General features: G+C 27.6%; 1 protein-coding gene across 1 annotated transcript; it reads right to left on the bottom strand.

Annotated features, from left to right (window-relative positions):
* Positions 1-1,534: 1,534 nt before the first annotated feature.
* LOC135929500 (uncharacterized) lies at positions 1,535-18,744 on the bottom strand. Its single transcript, XM_065466108.1, has 16 exons — positions 18,615-18,744; positions 18,440-18,571; positions 15,184-15,406; positions 14,962-15,045; positions 14,375-14,464; positions 13,784-13,861; positions 12,085-12,182; positions 11,546-11,987; positions 10,933-11,175; positions 7,981-8,209; positions 6,085-6,275; positions 4,810-5,009; positions 4,414-4,638; positions 3,213-3,426; positions 2,826-2,981; positions 1,535-1,944 (listed from the first exon to the last, which is right to left on the bottom strand). Exons 6-16 carry the CDS (start codon positions 13,803-13,805, stop codon positions 1,613-1,615), a joined length of 2,352 nt encoding a protein of 783 aa, XP_065322180.1. The 5' UTR covers positions 13,806-13,861; positions 14,375-14,464; positions 14,962-15,045; positions 15,184-15,406; positions 18,440-18,571; positions 18,615-18,744; the 3' UTR covers positions 1,535-1,612.
* Positions 18,745-19,147: the final 403 nt, after the last annotated feature.

Below are 19,147 nucleotides of genomic sequence, written 5' to 3'. Positions count from 1 at the left end.
TTTGAAGGGAATGATGAGACACATGTGTAATCCCATATAAGTGATTTAACGAGGGCCCATGGTATGGTTGCCATACCATCAGGTTTTAAACCATCTACTTGAGATAAATTTGATGGTTCAAGATTGTTTGGAATGTGTGCAGCTGTTAGGCTTTTTATTATATGGGTTACAGCTGAGTGGCGTTGATGTCGCCCTTGACTAAAAATTCAATTTAAGCCATGTCTACCCTTTGAATCAACGGGTGATTTGCATTTGATGCAGGCATGAGGCTGTACTATATCGCACCTAGACGTATACCAATGGTTACTCTCGATTGTTCATCTGATAAGAGATTACCAAGGTTACTACTTGGGAGTGATTCTAACCATTCATGACCACCAAGTCTGTCAGATAATTGAAGGAGTTGAATGCAATCTAAAGGTGGATTGACTGATATATCTGTTTGGTATTTCGAGATAGGTGTGAAAAATTTTTTGTGTGATGATTGATGGTAATACGGTGTTAATGGGTGTGTTTGCCTTCAATTTGTCAATAGCGTCGTCTAATAAACGATCGGTAGGACATATGAAGCCAGAAATCATAGAATTGTTAGATAATCTAGATGATACGAATGTTGATATAAAAGATTGAGTGGAAAAAAAATCTAAACCGTCTAGTTTAGAAGGTAGCTGAGCAAGGGACCAATTAAATGAGTTTAAAATTTTTTCTAGAAATATTTTAAATTTATCCTGAATTATAGATATGAATTCGTTGTTTTTGAAAAAAGATGATGATCGGAAAATGTGCAAAATTTTTGGGTATGTACAGGCATTTGCGTATTAAAAATAAAGATTGATGTGCTGGTAGGAGACTTAGTATGTGCTCCATGCTGTAGAAGCTTTTAAAAATCTTATGGAGGAAATCTTCTGACTTGGTCGCATTAGCTAATGGGGACCTAAGTAAGGTTAAGCTATCAGGAGGAATGATTTTGTAGCCTTCCAACTTTTGTGGCTTATTGTTTAAGAAACATAATTCTGTTTTATTTATGTTGAGTACCAGGCCGATAGCTTGGGAATTGATTTCCACGTGTTTTAAGGCGCTTAGTAGATTAGCTGAAAAAATAAAAATTTAAAAAAAAGAAATCCAAATAGAGACTACCCCCCCCCCCCCCCCTCATATTTTAACGACTTTGCGCTTCCCCATTGTAGAAGTGTATGAAGCAAATTACATCATAGCGCTTTTATAAAAAGATTTTGAATTTAAGATTATTCGTATATAACTCTCATCTCTAAATTTATGAATGCTTTGATTTTAAGTGTAATCTCAAGACTTCGCTTAAATTATCACAGAATTAGAAAATAAGGAGATATAGAATTTAATTAATTCCTCTAAAAATATATTATATACAATATTTATTGATGAATACTATCAACCATAATTATACATTTATCACATTGAATCTAGGTTCAACAAATCATTTGACCAAAATATAATTTAATTAAAGAATCTGTATATTTCAAATTTTTACAAATCACAATCTAATATGATATCTCGATCAAGTAACTATATTCAAAATATATTGACCAAAAAAGCCAATTATTCAAATAATATTTCGAAAAATTAATAGTTTTTTTTATATTCCTATCCAAGGATTATTGCAAAAACAATTCTTCATTCCAAAGTAATTTATTCCATCCCAATTTGAGCTCCCTTCCTTTCCTTGTTTTAGACTTCCTTTTGCACTATAACAATCGAATTCTTCATCTTCATTATCGATCTTTTCATTTTTGTCATGATTTCGGTCTATATTTGAAAGTGATTTTTCTTGCGCGACTTTTCTCGCCAAAATTTCAAAAGGAATTGTTGTGACGCATGCGCAAGACATGCATCGTCTTTCGTTAAAATGATCAGAATCGTTAGCATCTACATATTCTTCACATTGTTGGTCAATAATTGAGAAAATTTCTTTGATATATAAAATATTTTAAATATTATAATTATCTATGTAAGTAATAGTTTATAAAAGCATTCAAATTTTTAAATTATTTTTATGAAGAGAATTATCAAGGCTCTTTATACTATTACTATTTGTTTGATTTCCAAAATTGCAGACATTGTTAATAATAAATAAACTTAGTGATAACAGTTTTTTGATTGGTAAACTCGTTGCAAATGGTATATTTATTGTTTTAGCAAATTTTAATAAAAAGTTTAATGTTTTCTTATGAGTGCGATATATTTATTATCAAAAGTAGTGTTGTTAAACGGCTCATTTTGAGCCGATAAAAACGGCCAACTCAATATTTTATTAGGAATATTATGCAAGCCTTAAGATTTTGCTCATAGGTGGCACAAAGGTATGAACATCTATTAAAGTTGAGGCTTAGACAACATTTTTCTGGCTAAAATATTGAGCTAGCCGTTTTTTAAAATCGGCTTAAATCGAGCTTTAACATCACTAATCAAAAGCTTTAAATTTTTTTAGGGTTTGGCTAATATAAATTAATTTGAATAAAATCGCTTTTTAAATCATCTTGATTTTTAAAAAAAATCAGTGATTAAAAACAATAATTTTGAATATTATATTTATTCTTAGATTATTCCAAAATTTAATCTTTTTTAAAAAAAATTTTTTTTACTAGATTTATTTTAATTTTTGACACATTATATAAAAATTTCCACAATTTGAATTTATCAATATCTAAATTTAACAAAACAAAAGCCAAATTAATATAACCCGCAATGATTAAAACCTTCGTTCATGTACGTTTGCCCATATCAATAATTAATATCAAATTTTTCCTTTTTTTTTTAAAAAAAAAAATAATATTTTGTATGGACTTTACCGTTTGCAAAATATTTTCTCTTAGAAATAGAAGAGGAATCCCTTCGCGTGGCTAGGGAGTTCGAGATGGGAAGCGATAGAAAACTGTAGGAATCGTTGTTGGTATCTGAAAAGGCCCAATTAGGAGTGTATTCTTTGTAGAAACGCTTTAACTCGTCTGCAATTTTTATTTAAAAAAAAATGCTAATTTTTAAGCATTTGAAAATTTTGTTTATTTCAAATGCGAATTGTTTCAAAAGAGAAATAGAAAAAATATGAGCAGTAAATAAATATTAAAACTTCTCACATCATATGATATTTCTAAATTTATACTAATTTAATATATTGATTAAGGCCCGGTCCGAAAAATTTTTGGGAAATATTAAAAAACCTCTCACTCAGTCATTACTTTTATAATAAGGTCCCAATTTTTGAAAGATACCGGAAATGAATTTATCGTCGAGAGCAAACGCAAAAGTATGCGAAGGAACGTTAGGCGACAAATTATCATCGATCGCTTTATTCGTCAGGTAAGCATTGTGCTCGCTAATTTTAATCTCCGCCATAACTCGGTTTAACTCAAGTAGGAGATTATGTAGCCTGACGATTTGAACGTTTGGTATCTAATAAGGAAAAAATATATTATTTTATGTCCAGAAACGGATCTAACAAAGAGTTACAATTTTTTTTTAAAGTTTGGGGGAAATCTTTGATCTAAAAAAATTAAAACTTTTAATTTTTGTTAATCGTACTGAGCTATGATTGATTAATATTGATTTTATAATAAGTTTTAATTTCAATGTGAATTGTTTCACATTAATTAATAATGGACATTTTTTAAAAATCTGAAATAATAATGTTTCAAATTTTTTTTAAATATCTGCATTCAAAATTTGATTCATTTTTCAGGAACTAGAACTTGGAACCGTGAACAAATCTAGGACCAGAACTCATTCAAAAATTTTCAAGAACCAGTTCTAACAAAAGTGCAAGTTTTCAGTTATATATATTTTTTTTATTAAAATGTTTTGTGATACATTACAGAGGGTTATTTATTGATTACTTTAGGCAGTGACATAAATATCAAAAATATAATTAACAAACTTTAGTAACTTACACAAAAAATAAGCTATTTTTAATGCAATAATAAAATAGTGACTTAGATAATTTTTTTCGATTTTAAGAAAGTTTTTTTAAAGTTAGAAAGATTATATAAATTTAATAAATTTTAACTAAGTTTATAAAGTTGTGAAATTTTTACGAAAAAAGGAGTAATTAATTTACATTTTTCAAATTATAATAAGAAATGGGAAGTATGAAAGTAATTTGGTAGGAATTATAAACCAAATTTTCAAAACTTTAAAAAAATTTTAAATGGAAGATTTTGTATATGTTTCATAATTTTATAAAGTTATGGTATTGAGGCATTTTAAAAATATATTTAGATCATAGTCTTAACAGAGTTTGGAAACCGGAAACCCCAAACCTGGAATTTAAGAACAGGAAATAGTTATTTTTAGTCCAGGTTCCAAACTTTGATTAAGATACAACTGGTACAATAAACTTCGGATCTTGATGATATTATTTGGACACGTATAATAAAAATATACGGTTAAAGTCAAGGACGTTTCGCTGAGCAATTTTATTATGAGAGATAAGGCGCAACAGGTGGTTATAATAGTTTGCGTGTTTATGTTGCCGAACGAAGAATGATTAGGATTAAATAAGGAGGCAAATGGATCTCTCGAATCTCCTATTTCTCCCATTTTAGCGAAAATGTCTATGAGTCGGGAATAATTATCTTGTGTATAGCAATCGACGAAATTTAGGATATTCTTTTGTTGATTTTATTTTTAATATCATTAATGATACATAAAAGTGATAAATAGATCCATTTCCGCCCCTCAAATTTTCATCTTTACTTTTCTCTATCTTCCTTTCTTTCGATTTTTAATAAATATTTTCCATTTGCGCTCACTCGTTTTAATTGGGTTTTTTTAAATAACCTTTTTTTCCTTTTCCTTAATCAATCCTTCATTCATAAAGTTATCTCGCAAGCCTAATACGGCGAAGGGCAATAAAATTCGCGACGAAACATCGAAAACTCTCGAAATCGTTTTTGATAAAATCCCCAGAAAGCGACTGGAAATGTGGTGGCGAGTAGACGAAATATCACTTAAATGGGGAGTGCCATGTTGTACGAAATCTTGATAAAAATATATTATTTTGTATAAAGGAATGAAGATAAAATAAAATTATTAATGAGATGCAGAGGAATCCATTTACAGACGTAACTCGAAATTCAATTTCCGTGGTTTTATATTCTCGGACCAAAAATAGAGGGGTCCTTATAAAATACCTTTATATAACATTTGCGTGTATTGTAGAACAATTATAGTTATATTCTCTCCGTCTCAACGAGTTTTACATTTTGAGATGATTGATGTTAAAAGTATAAATTCGCACAAATGGAAGGAAATCATTAACAATTTAATGTAGACATATAGTAAACTGTTTTTAGAAACCCGTAATTCGAAACAATGGTTACCAAAAGAGATCGAAAATTCGAAATTCTAATATATAAGTATATCGCATTTATTGTTAGAGGGGACTATAATACCTAATCGACATTATTATATTTTTAATTACGTCATCCTATCAAAAAAATTGGAAAATAAAATATGGTCCCTTATAAAATTTTTATTATTATTAATGCTGTTAAAAGGTTAATATGGTATATATATTATCTCCACTTTGTCACAGTTTTAGTTGATCTGGAACCTTCGACATCAATTATCTCAAAAGGTAGTTTACAAAATGTAACCAAAAACTCCAATGAAGGGTTAAAAAATTGAAGCAGTAAATTAAAAATATCCTTCTCCTAGTGATCATTGATATAAATTTATGTAGATGTATGTATGAATGAGTCAGTAATCGATTCTCTTATAAACCACGACTAAATGTTTTGAATAACACGACCAAATTAGTCGACTAAAATGACTAATTTGGTCGTTCAGAGTAGTCAATTTTTCGACCAAATCGATTTGAGTGGTGTGTTAGTGGACTAAATTTAGTCGTTTAACAACACTATACATGAATATGAAAAGGAAAAAAATAAAATTTCAACATTGATGGTATGATATTAATTCTACGTGCCCAAGTTCGAAAAGTCAAGTTAATGAGGTGGTATTGGGTAACTATAAAGAACGAATTTTTAATTTGTCAGGTCAAAGGCCATAGTCAAATTACTCGCATCGATTTAAGAATAAAAAAATTTTAACCTAAAATAGTTGAATATGAAATACATTTGTAGGTTTGACTAAGGCCCAAGCATAAAATATCTTTCATTTCAAGTAATTGCAGAACATCTTTGCATTTGGAAGAGAGAAGGGAAGAATAGTGTTTTAAGGAGTTATCTTTAGGACCAATTGCATAGCAGGTCTTGTTGTCACGAATATGGTTGCCGAGGAAACTGGTTAGAATTATATAAAGGAGATAATATAAAATTTAGCCAAATATATATGATATTTAGCAATTATATTTATTAGTTAAAAATCGATTGATAATATCAATAAAAATACTTAACTATTAAAAATGGCATTATTTACTTTAATCAATACTTAACCAATTTAATGAATAAAATTGAAATATGGAAGATACTAGTGCACATCGTTTCTAACAACAATTTTTTTAAAAAAATAGGATTAAAGGTCTGCAATAGGGGTGGGGGGTTTAAGCCATAAACCTATATTAATATAAAATGCTCAACGCCCATTTGTATAATGTTAAAAAAAACAATTCATTTGGCGGTCATTTGCAATAAGGCAAATGAGGGATTTTTCCATTAGCATAATCCTTGGCTAATAATTTTTTTTCAACAAATAAAACATATTTTCCTGTCTTTTTTATAAACTTTTTTGTTTTCATGAATTATATGCGGTTATTTTTAATTTTTCTTTATTTTGTAATTTATCTTTTCTACTAAAAAAAAATCAAAATTTTTTTTATATGAATTTTTAATTTATATCATTTTTTATTATAAAATATATATTCATATTCTATTTTAAATGGCTATTTTTGTTACATAAAAAAAATGTTCTATCTTGGATAAGAAAGAAAGATTGTTACCTAATTTTCTTTTATATTATTATTATCATAAAAATTGTTTAATATATATTTAATTTTTACATTTATTTATATATGAATTTTAAAACAATAGTTAATTATTTTTATATTATATATTACTAAAAAATTTTATAATTGCAAAAGTATAAATTTTTTTTTAATATATACATGAAATATTTAACCATAATATAATTATAAACATAGACTTATTAAAATAGAGGTTGTTTCTTTGCAAATGGCGATTATTTTAAAAAGGTTTTTTTTAATCCTTGAGGTCTATATTAACTAATATGTGGTCTTAGCAAACAAGCCCGTCCACTCATTATTAAAATCCACCCACCGCTCATTAATTTAAAAATTTTGTTCAACCCGCCCGCCCAATGTTTAAAAATTATATTAACGGCTGACTTGACTCTTTATTTAATTATTTTAATGTATTTTTAATTAAACTTATATGCAATATTAAGAAATAAAAAAATAATAATTTTTAATAGTAATATGTTCTTAAAAAAATTTCCTTACCTGTTCGCCACCCGTCCAGTGAATGGGCGAGGTCAGACCTCTAATCCAAATCCCCTTATAAATCTTTCTTGCTATATCATATTTCATAACTTTGGCTAACATGTATATTATATCGAACGCGCGCGTTTAATTTTCAAAGATTTAATTTTTTCGTAACAGTATTCAGGAATGTATAAGGGTATCTACGCCTAAGAATTTCAGATAACAGGCGTGAACTTTTAAAAATGCTACCAATTTATATTAATTTTAATATGGATCAAAGATATCGAAAAGATTCGCACTAAATATGTTTGAAAATTTGCAGAGTCGGAACTCTGTACAGACTAGAATAAGATTTAGATTAAAATCAAATCTTTCAGCAAATAAAATTAAAAAATATGGATCCTAAAAATGATAACCTGGGACTGGGGCCAATTAAGCACAGCTAAAAATTTTAAACCCGCCCCCTACTTCCAATAAATGCACTGCAAAATGTTGTCCTATATATAAGACAAGTAGTAATATACTATCATATTAAATGAGATGTGAACTTGTTCAAATTAAAGATGAGTCTTATCAGCCTATATCGCAGGGCATTTTGAACGATCGGGGATTGGTGGTTAACAAAACCTTGCGCTAATGCCAATATAAATTTCCATACATATTCGTAAACACCCAAACTTTGACTATGTTCGGTATCTAAAATAGAGTGAAATACGTCATCGGGACCTAACTTGTCGAGTAGCGTCATTTCAAGCAAGCATTGGATGACCTGGAATCCTTTTTTCGTGGAATTGGGGATTTTATAAAAAAATATTTATTAGAAAGAAAGAAAGATTTCTCTATTTTTCTGTATGTTTATATAATATAATTTTACTATTACCAGCGACTTAGAGAGGTACCAATTGGATGGCCCGGAATTGGCCCGGCTAAAGTTTTATATTTTTCGGCCCATCACGGGTATAAATTTTTATAATGACCCAGCCGATATATTCAGGCCGTGCATGCAGATCTATGAATATTACACAAATCCATGAGATTATTAAGTCATAATTTGATAGTATATACTATATAATTTCATTTAATAAGTGTAAATAATTTTAGTAAAATATTAATATATCGTTTTGTAAAAATTCTAAGTAATTGTGAAACTAATAATATTATTCTAAAATATACTCTGATAGTGATTCTTCAATTGTAATCACTATTGAATGATAAAATCTTATTCAAAATCTATTTCCTTACTAAGTTCTCAAATTAACTCTTGAGAACATTCGTGTCATACCTTCTTTAAAACACGTTATTACTTTAAAATGATCTAGTTTCGAATCTTTAAATAGGCTAAACAACGGGTACTCAAAATTAGTTCATTTTTGATTGGTGCTTATGGAGATATTAAGCACCAATTTTAATCAACCCCTCAAAAAAGATGTTGAAATGTTACAATTTCAGTATTTAAATGGGACTATAAATCGTTTGAGATAATAAACTTTCACTCCTCCATAGCCACATTATCAGTCAAAATTATATGAAAACCAAAGTACGTATCACCTTAGGTGTATAAGAATATAAAAACTTGTTTTTAAAAAATCTTAAAACGAAATAATATAAAAGGCATTATATTATAGCTTTCAACTATACATTGACAGAAACGTTTAATATGCATGTGTTATTCAAATATAATTTCTCATTTCATACTTTAAATTGCAAGTCTTTTGAAGACATTTCAAATATATTCAAATGAAAACGTGATGGTGCAAGCAAAGTGCTGCCAAATACTTCCAAACTATGCATGCTAAAAAAATAATAAATATTAATGATGGAGTGAATTATTTATAACGATTGACATGTAGACGGGATTGAATTCGATGACATAATTCTATTCATTTTATTGATAAAAAATTGTTAATTAAAAAATTTTTTTACTGGATATTTTGGAATTTCCTCATACATATACAAAAGAAAATATGTTATATCATCTCATAATATTATAATTAGAGGCTTTTGAAATTTATAATAAAATAGTAGGCATTACACATGATAATGATCCATTCCATATATATTGGTTGAAGCAAATTTACTAATAGACTATTTTGAAAAACGTATTAAAAAATACAATTAATCATAGATATATTACTCACACCAATTTAATTAAAATTAGGTTTTGGACTCATTTTTTCCAGGTCTAGAGGGAAATAAATGTATTATGTCAAAACATAAATATTCATAAAAACCTAAAACAACGCAAGAATATGATATTAAATAAGTGGTGGTATATTAGAATACAGGTGGGTTATACCATGTTAGAACAGCAAATATTTTATATTTACTATCAACAAGGAATAACATAAATAACAATTTATTTATACATGCTAGAGTCAATATCAAGCCAGAAAGTGTATACTGGTAATAAAGATTCCTATATCAACATTTCAAGAATCGAAGTTCCTAGTTTAAATTGTAACCTTTTCATACTCATTTTATAAAAAAATACTCTAGAAATAGAAAGTGAATCATCAACTACTATAGGTAAGCTTCCATTATTATTTTGAGAATTATTCCAATAAGTAAGTCAGTTCTCAATTCAGTCCCTCGTTTGATGAAAATCAATATTCAATGATGTCGGTTAGTATTTTAAATTAGGACATTGATTTATTTTTATGAATGCATTATGATTTTCGAAATCTAGTGGTAGAGGAAATTACTTGGCAGGTTATAACAATGAGTTTTTGAATTGGTGTCAACTATGCTAACCAGATATCTGCAAATGAAAAAATTTTCAGGCGTAGCCCGGTTATACATGGTCTGACCCTCTTTTTTTAAAATACAAGACCTAACCCGAAATATATGTGAACATGAAAATAAACCACTATTTATAATATTAAGGAAATGGTTAAATTAAAAACAGCACATTTTATGGATTATCCCTTCTATCCATATTAAAATTCCAATAAATCCATCCTAGTAATTTTTAACTTGGCCCAAAAAAAATTCAGACGCTTACCGGCTCGGCCCGTTAACCAGATACCGGGCATTGCAGACCTCTAATGCTAACCGTTATAGCATGATACCATGCCTTAGTTATTCTTATAACATCAAAAGACACTAGGAAACCTTGCATTTCATTTCATTTGATATGATTACTTAAACTTTCTGCAATATCTGGAAATGATTTAATACGTTATTGACAAATAACCTAAATAGGTAGCAACATTGTTATAATAATCATTTTTAATCGTATAATGGGGTGTAACAGTTGAATATTTTAATATTCCATTTTTTTATTCCTAATATAGTTGGGTAATTACTATATTTTTGGCCATTATCATTTTGACCTCGGGGTTTTTCATAAAAAGATAGCAGCTCAGCTCAAAATTAAAACACCTTATTCTTAACGGATTTTTCCCGGCAGGCACCTGAAGATTGACCCGAATTAGCCGACATTAAGCCACTACCCAACTATATTTCCTATAAATATAAAATATGCACTATAATTTGCAAACTTGAAGCCTTTTGCAAATCTAAGATATCCCGAATTAAAATGGTGTCTGATCGCAAGGTGCCATGAGGTATAAATGAGAGAGCTGTGTATGGAGCAGATAAAACAATCAAAGATTTATGAGGACTTAAGCATAATCCAATGTTGTGATTGTCAGTTTTGATTTCATCCAAAGTGTTCGTAGTAATATCGATTGAATTTTCATTTAAATCCAATTTTAACTTTTTATATTCATTAACTCCATTTCCTTTTATATTAAGTAATAATCAAAAATATTATTTAAAAAGAATGATTAATTTCGTATGCAAATTTTAAAAAAAGAGTCTTATAAGACTGTGTTTAAAATATCAAAAAAATTAAAATCATAAATTTAGGAAACTATGAAAATAAATAAATAAGCTATTTTAAATATAAAAATTAAAACAAGTTCAAAACATAATTATAGAACATGTTAAAATTTCAAAAATTTAACATACGGATTTCATTAAAATTTCAAAATTCGCGAAATTTCAAATTTTTAAAAAAGATTTTGGACATAGCTTAAAAGCAAAAAAAAAGTATTAAAAAACAACAAATCTAGTACACTATCTATTCTATAACAAATAAATATGCAACACCTGAATTTGTGCAAAATAATTCTTGAGATTTGATCACAGTAAAACTGACACCATTTTTCTTGTTAGGACCCCCGGCGGAGCTAGAATTTACTTCCAAAGAATTTTTAGAAGAGGCAAAGTAGGTTAGATTACTATTGGTATTATTATTCAAATTAATATCGCTGGATCCTGACAAACACTTCCATTCTAGTACTCTGAGCTCGTAATCTGCCTTAACCGAACTATTCAAAAGCGTGTTCACTTCTTCACATTCATTGTTAGTTGAAATATTAGTCCTTGTAGAATTTTTTTCCGATTTGACAACGCAAATTAAAACTGTTATGTTCAGTGAAATTTCCCTGGCTTTATCCGTATCGGTAACGCGAGTGGATATGACTAAAAGGGGAGAAGCCAATTTTATATTATCCATTTCCGGTTTGTATATGCTTAGTAATTCCCATGACTTTTTTTTAAAAAAAAAATGAAACAAAAAGCATGTTATCAGTATTATAAATAAGGGTTTATATTGTAACAATAAACAATTTTTTTTTGTAATTAACCGATATTTTTCGCGGGTTTAACTTTTTGTCTGTTGGAAATCCTTTGTGCACGTTCCTTAGGCTATCGGAGCATTTCCAAATCTCTATCACGCTATTATCTAACCCAAAGAGATAAGAAACATAATTCTTTCTTTTTTTAAAAGAAGAAAAAAATACCAAGAATTTAATATCTCTCTCATATAAATTTTGCTTTTATCTATTCTTTCTATATAGTTGCAGTTATATTAAGGGTCGAATTACGGCCGATGATTGCCATATTTTTTTCCGATATTTAGCACGATTATATTGTTTCTTTTGTTTTATTTATAAATGTTTATGTTGTTTTTTTTGGCCATTGTTACAGACGCAAGGTGTCGGTAATTAGTCAATTGCTAAAAAAATATTTTGAACCCCATTGTGTATATCCTTTTTTTTAAATATATGTTAAATAGAAATCAAGAAGATGAAGGATTTACCAACATGGCGTTCCATTACAATAATTTTTTTTAGTCTGGTGTTCCTTGTTTTTTTTTTAAATTATAAATTATCTTTTGTTATTTATTGTCATGTTAAAATCGGATGCTTTATTATTATAACTGATTTTACATTAATAAGATTATGAAATATTTTTATTAAGTTTGAAATATTATATAATAAATTTGTTTTATTAAATGAATGATTGCAAATTATAATTTATGAATGACTACCATATATGTTAGTGGCAACGTGTTATTTTTTTACATCTTTAGATAATATTTTGAGCGCGTTTTTTTTTAAATTTAATGATCCGATATTACTGAAAATGTATTCTAGCATGATTAGAACACCTACCTTAAGAATTTCAGACAATTTTGCCATTAACCTTTGAATTTAATATCATTAATATTGGTTTTTGCATAGATTTTTTATAGAAATTATAAATGACTCAAAGGTTAACGATAAAATTGTCTACAATTCATAAGATAAGTATTCCAAACATGCTGAAATACATTTCCGGTAAAATCAAATTTTAAATTTAAAAAACGCATTGAAAAAATGATTTAAAGTTGTAAAAGCACGTTGGCGCTAATATATATATATATATCGAAATCGTATATTCATTAAACTTTATTAACTAATTACATTTTTATTACCTAAAATCAACTCTAAGTCACCTAGTGTTGTTAACTGGCTCGTTTTGAGCCGATTTTTAAAAACGGCTAACTCAGTGTTTTATCCAGAAAAATAATATGCAAGCCTGATCATAGAAGGAGCAAAGGTCTATACATATAGTATCAAAATTTCGAGGCTTAGTCAATATTTTTATGGCGAAAATATTGAGTTAGCCGTTTTTAAAAATCGGCTCAAAACGAGCCGTTTAACAACATTAGTCACCATATGACTTTGATAATTTTATTTACCTATATATTCTTACGTTCTTTTTAGTTTTAGAAATTTATTTGAAGATCATCGTAAATTCTGATTTTGCATAATAATTTGTAGATAAAGTGAAAAGGAACAGCCATTTTAAAATAAATTCTAATTGTTTTTAAAAACAAATGAGATTAATATAAAAACTAAAAGAAGATATTAAACAATAAATATCAGAATCCTAAATTTCGGATCATTTAAATATAGGATCAGATCGGTAAAAATAATAGTGGATCGGCGCAGCCCGAATTCTTTCTTTCTTCTCTTTCCCTTTTTCGATCGTTTCTTCTTATTTTTTTATAAGTTTTACTTTGTGAATTGGCTAGGACCATGATGTAATCAGACTTGATTCGCTCGTTTTGCAAAAATATTAGGCGACTTTTAAAATCTGTAGATTTCAGGGAAAAGGATATAATACATTATTTATTAGTGTTTTGCTGTAAGCTGCATTTATAGTAAGCGCGATCTGCTCAAGCGATGCGAAATTAATTTCTAGCGATATCGAAGCTAATTCGGCGGTGCTATATTTTTTTGAATATATATATGTAAACAGCTGTCGAGATTTAACCATTTCGTTTTGTATTGGAGCTTGTTTTTGTAAATCATACAGCTTTTACTATGAATCTTTTGGGCAAATATCGTTTATTATAAATGCAGGGTTAAATATGACCGAATAAGGCGGTATCGAAATGCGAAAAATATTGTAGAAATTTTATAGATTTCTGAGAGCAAAACCCAAATGTACAAGTAAAATTTTCTTTTTTTTAATCTTTCTATTTTTATTTCTTCCTTTCTTTCTTTGAATTCATGAATGATAAATTAACACAACATTTGTGTGTGATAAATGATTTATTATTATGATAATTAATCAAATAAAATTAGTGTGAAAAAAAAATAAAACTTTTAGCATTATTAGTTGACTTTGCGGCATTGAGAGAATGTAGGAACGGGAAAAATCCATTGATCCTTTTGACCTTATGATCCCAATTATCTATAATAAATAGTGTTGTATAATAACGTGTTACGAAAGTAAAGAAATAAAAAAAGGTGGTTTGGACCTCGTTCCACTTACTCTTCTAGCTTTATTTAAACAACTTTATGATCCCAAGCTTCATACCCCCACCCACCGACTATTTATTGGATGACGCAACAAACAGATAGGTGGGTAAAATTTTTTAGACTAATATTCAGGAGGATGAGCAGACATAGAATTTTAGATTAATGGGTGGGCAAACATATATTTTTTAAAACTATGGATGGGTTGGATAAGCAGGTTAAATTTTTTAAAACATTGTGTGGGCAGGCTATTGCTAAAAACCCACCCATTGCAGACCTCTAGTCATTAAGTTTAAAAACAAGTAACGAATGGCGTTCCTTTTCTTCAAAAAAAGTTACAACATTAGTAATGGCATTACTTTCATCAAAGTTAGTTTATAGCAAAGGTTTGTTATTATTATATATTAATAAACAAAGAAAATTCAAATTTACTAAATTTTTTGGAAATCCGTATGTCATAAAATATAACAGGTGAATTGATGTGTTTGGATGACAATGCTACTCTAAATGATCCATCTACATATAAAATAAAATCAAAGATAATTTAAATTACTAATACAATATTTAAAGGCTCTAAACAATTATTTTAAAAAGATTATTATTTTTTATTCTTATGAAAATCCTGTTATATTATCACAGCGTGTGTGAGCAAACCTTGGTTAAAAGATATATCTGCTATATCATAAGAATTTTGGTAATCTTTGAAAATTATTTTAAACAAAGTATAATATTGTTGGGTTGTTTGGGAATTGCTTGCATTGTTGTAGGTTACTTGAATTATCTTTTCATTGTCCTCTTCTTGATGGCAATCATTAGTAGCAAAATTTTTAGATAAATTTGATTCATTTATTGATGGTTCAATTATACAAATATTTATCTGCAAAAATGTATTTAATCATATATATATGAGAACTAGTTTCAAATTAATGTTACAGATCTTCAGGGACGCACTGGCCAGTAAGCCTGGTGGGAAAATGTCCCGAGGGATCTCGAGATTTTAAATATTTAAGGGCCTTTAGGAAAGAATTTTGGGGCCTTGGAAGAAAATAGATATTTTTTTTAAAAAAAGTTGAAATCTAAATGTGTATTTATACTAAATAATATTTAAATATTATAATTTAAACATTTATTAAATATTAAAATTTTCTGATGGAATTATAAGCACTATAAGCCAGGAGCGGACTGGTCATAAGACCAACTGAGCATTTTGCTCATGAGGCCGCGAGAAAATGTCTATTTTTGAGGCCGATCATTAAAAAAATTGAAAAAAAAGAGGCCGACCAGAAAAAAGTAATATATTACTTCATTTTATCAAATAAGTTATGACTTTCTTATTATATTCATAAATTAAAAGTGATCATATTTATTCTTTTAGCATTTAGAATATTATATCAATACATTTCTTGAGGATTTACCATTTAGATGCTATTATATGGGGGTTTTTTCATTTTCTAATAAAAAGCGTCGTTTAAATGAAGGTCAAGTTTTGATTAATTTATATTTTTACATATTATTTTATAGTTTATTAATAGAAATGGCTCAATTACCTTTAAAATAATGAATGAAAGAATCTAGAGATTGGCAATAATATCCACGTAATAAAACAAATATCTGAGAATCTAAATCATGGGAATTTCCAATTAGGAATTTATTATAAAAAAAGGGAGATAGGGAGCAAACAATTTAGTTTCCAAATATATAGTACATAGCTAAAGGCAAAAACCTACCTTATCAATAGCTAAATCGCTGATTGAAGTACAAATTTAAAACGTTAATCTGCTTTGATTTTTTTGAAATAATGGGGCGGCTCTCATTATATCTTTAAACTAAAAATTAGAAGATTGATCAGCTTGGAAAATGAACGAAGATGACAAATCCTCTGTATCTTTTATGACATTCACCTCCATTCAAATTAATACCATAAAAATGGCTACAAATTTTGAAATTCTGATCTAAAGCTGCCAGATAACGTCTGGATATAAAATGAAATTTTAAAAACTAGAATAAACAAGGAGGATGTACGATGAAAGATGAACGTCCGAAGTCGAGTAATCTTCATATTTTTAAAGCAATTGATCAAATTATAAATCCCGAAAGTTGATTTATAAAGAGCTTATACCTAATGTGCAATATTTGTATCCAAAAAATTATGATAAAATAAATATCTAAGGTACTTCTAAAAATTGTTGAAAAAAGTTTCACAATTAGAAAATGTATTCAGTGACAAATAACGACAGGAATTGTCTACATTTGCCCGTATTTACAAAGATTTAAAAGTGTGATTGTGTGGATTTAATAAACGTTGAAATAATACAAGATATTAATAAATCCAACCAAGTGTAATCAATTCTTAATGTGTCTATGAGATTATTTGATACCATAATATACACATGGGCATGTTACTTAATAGAGGTCGATGATTACCATTATGAAATATAATGGCTAGGTTATCATCGTCACTTAAAAAAAAGGTAATTGTTATGTTACCTTTATTTAGAACATGTAACAGTTACAAATAAGCTTTTAGTTACATGATTAAAAATAAGAAAAAAGGAAAATAAAAAAAATGCAATAAAAATTTTTATTGATTCATTTTTTTGTAGTCTAAAATAAAAAGCAGTATAATATGAAACCAAAACTAATTTAATAAAAATCAAAGATTATCATTTTAAAATATTGAATAAATGACCAATTTTCAAATAAAACATCATTTTCATCTCCTGTTTGGTCCTTTAATCAAATTTACAAATCAAGAGCTATATGGAATGGGTAAATATGTATTGCAATAAATAAATATTAAAATTATTGGATATTTATGATCATTAATTTCAACTGATGGATCGAGAAATAAGATTCTTTCAATTTATCTTTGCAGACTACAACTGAGGAAATAAAAAAAACATTTTATTGGTTTTATCTTGTAAATTAATATAATGTATGAAATAAAAAAAGTGATAATCTTTATATGGAACTTTAAATAATGTGTTTTTACAATCTATCATACAAATTCGTTTTACTCAAAATACTATCATCGTCTTCCCATGCTAAAACTTTTTATGATTGACATTGTTTAAGAAAATAAAAAACAATTAAATCCCACAAAAAAAAGAAATCCTATTGCAGTTGTATTAGATTCCCTTGTTTTTTGTTGCCAATACAATCAGACATTCCATTTTAACATTTAATATATTTTTATAAAAAAAATAATTGTAAATAAATGTTTTAAAAGTAAGGAGAAATAAACTTTACTTTAAGTTAACAATCTAATATAAGGGCTATGGAAGTTCTTTATATTTTTAAAATTGGAGATATGTTATGTAACATAACACTATTTATAACTTTTTGCCCAACCTGCACTAATCTATTTTTTACAGCATATTAGTAAATTGCTAAATTTAAAATTATATAATTATGCTTAGGGAAAATATGGGATGTTATTTAATTGGAGGCAATGTTATTGATGCCTGAAAGAGATTATAATATTCATTTATTTAAACTCTATTTAGGAAATTATATTTGCAATATCCCTGATTTTATATGAACAATAATGCTTATTCTCGATGCAATATGATGTAATGTATAATTTAAATTTTATAGTGCAATATGTAATAATTTTATATGTGCAATTCATATTATTCTATATGTATATTGTGATAAGTATGTTTTTATGTGCAATTGGCATGATTTAATATAACAATTCTTAAAAAATATGTGATATCCTTTGTTTTTAACTTATTTTGATATGTTTTTGTCAAAATATAAAAGAAAAAGTGAAAACATATAAAATATGAATACGCTATTAAAGGTGTACTGGCTGAAGGCTGGGTAAAAGAAAACCAAATTTGCCCATGAGGTCATAGCTTTGCTAGTCTGCCCCTGCTGATCTTTAATTAAACTATAGTTTATTTACTGTTCCATTGGATGTTATAAAAATAAATCCATCGATATAGGTATCATAAAAATCAATAGTAGGGGCATAATCATAAGATACAAACTTTTGATCATATTTACTTATTCCATAATTAGCTGTATCACAAATAATCTAAATTTCTAATAATAAATGCCAAAATTAAATCTATTATAACTTTCTGATGAGTAAAATTAAACCATTTAGTAAATATACAGGAAGTTGGTTCATATTTATGTAAATCTTGATGAAGATCTGGATTGATATTAGAATATGGTAAACTCTCCTTTAAAATATGAGTGCAACACCAATCATTTAGAATATAATTTGGATGTCTAGGTTGCCATATTGATAATTTAAATATATTATCTGAAGGCACACCTATATATGTCTCTAAAATCAATAATTTATAACCATCATTGTTCCATTCTAAACTTATAATATCATTCTCAAAAGATGCTATTCTACAATAAAATGTTTTATACCGAAACAAAAAGGAAAATACTTATGTATAAATTGATAATTTTGTATAAGTGTTATGCAAACATATGCTTTGAATTTTTTATTCTGGTTCTTATTAAGTTTATAAAATGCAACTATATTACGATTTGATATAGCAACATATTGATGCATTTAAAAAAAAATTTCAGTGTTACTAAACTGAGAATTGACTGGTAAACTGAGAATTGACAGGGAAAATTTATTTTTATT

The sequence above is a fragment of the Gordionus sp. m RMFG-2023 genome, chromosome 5 (assembly GCF_954871325.1).
Source record: "Gordionus sp. m RMFG-2023 chromosome 5, tfGorSpeb1-WG-v2, whole genome shotgun sequence".
Lineage (NCBI taxonomy): Eukaryota > Metazoa > Nematomorpha > Gordioida > Chordodea > Parachordodidae > Gordionus > Gordionus sp. m RMFG-2023.
This window is presented reverse-complemented; position numbering and strand designations above follow the sequence as displayed.

Coding starts and splice junctions, on each gene's coding strand:
- LOC135929500 (XM_065466108.1), bottom strand. CDS start 13,805: ATGGTCCTAGCCAATTCACAAA. Junction 11,988..12,084: donor TAAACCCGCGAAAAATATCG/GTTAATTACAAA, acceptor TTTAAAAAAAAG/TCATGGGAATTACTAAGCAT. Junction 5,010..6,084: donor TTCATATTCAACTATTTTAG/GTTAAAATTTTT, acceptor ATTTTTATCAAG/ATTTCGTACAACATGGCACT.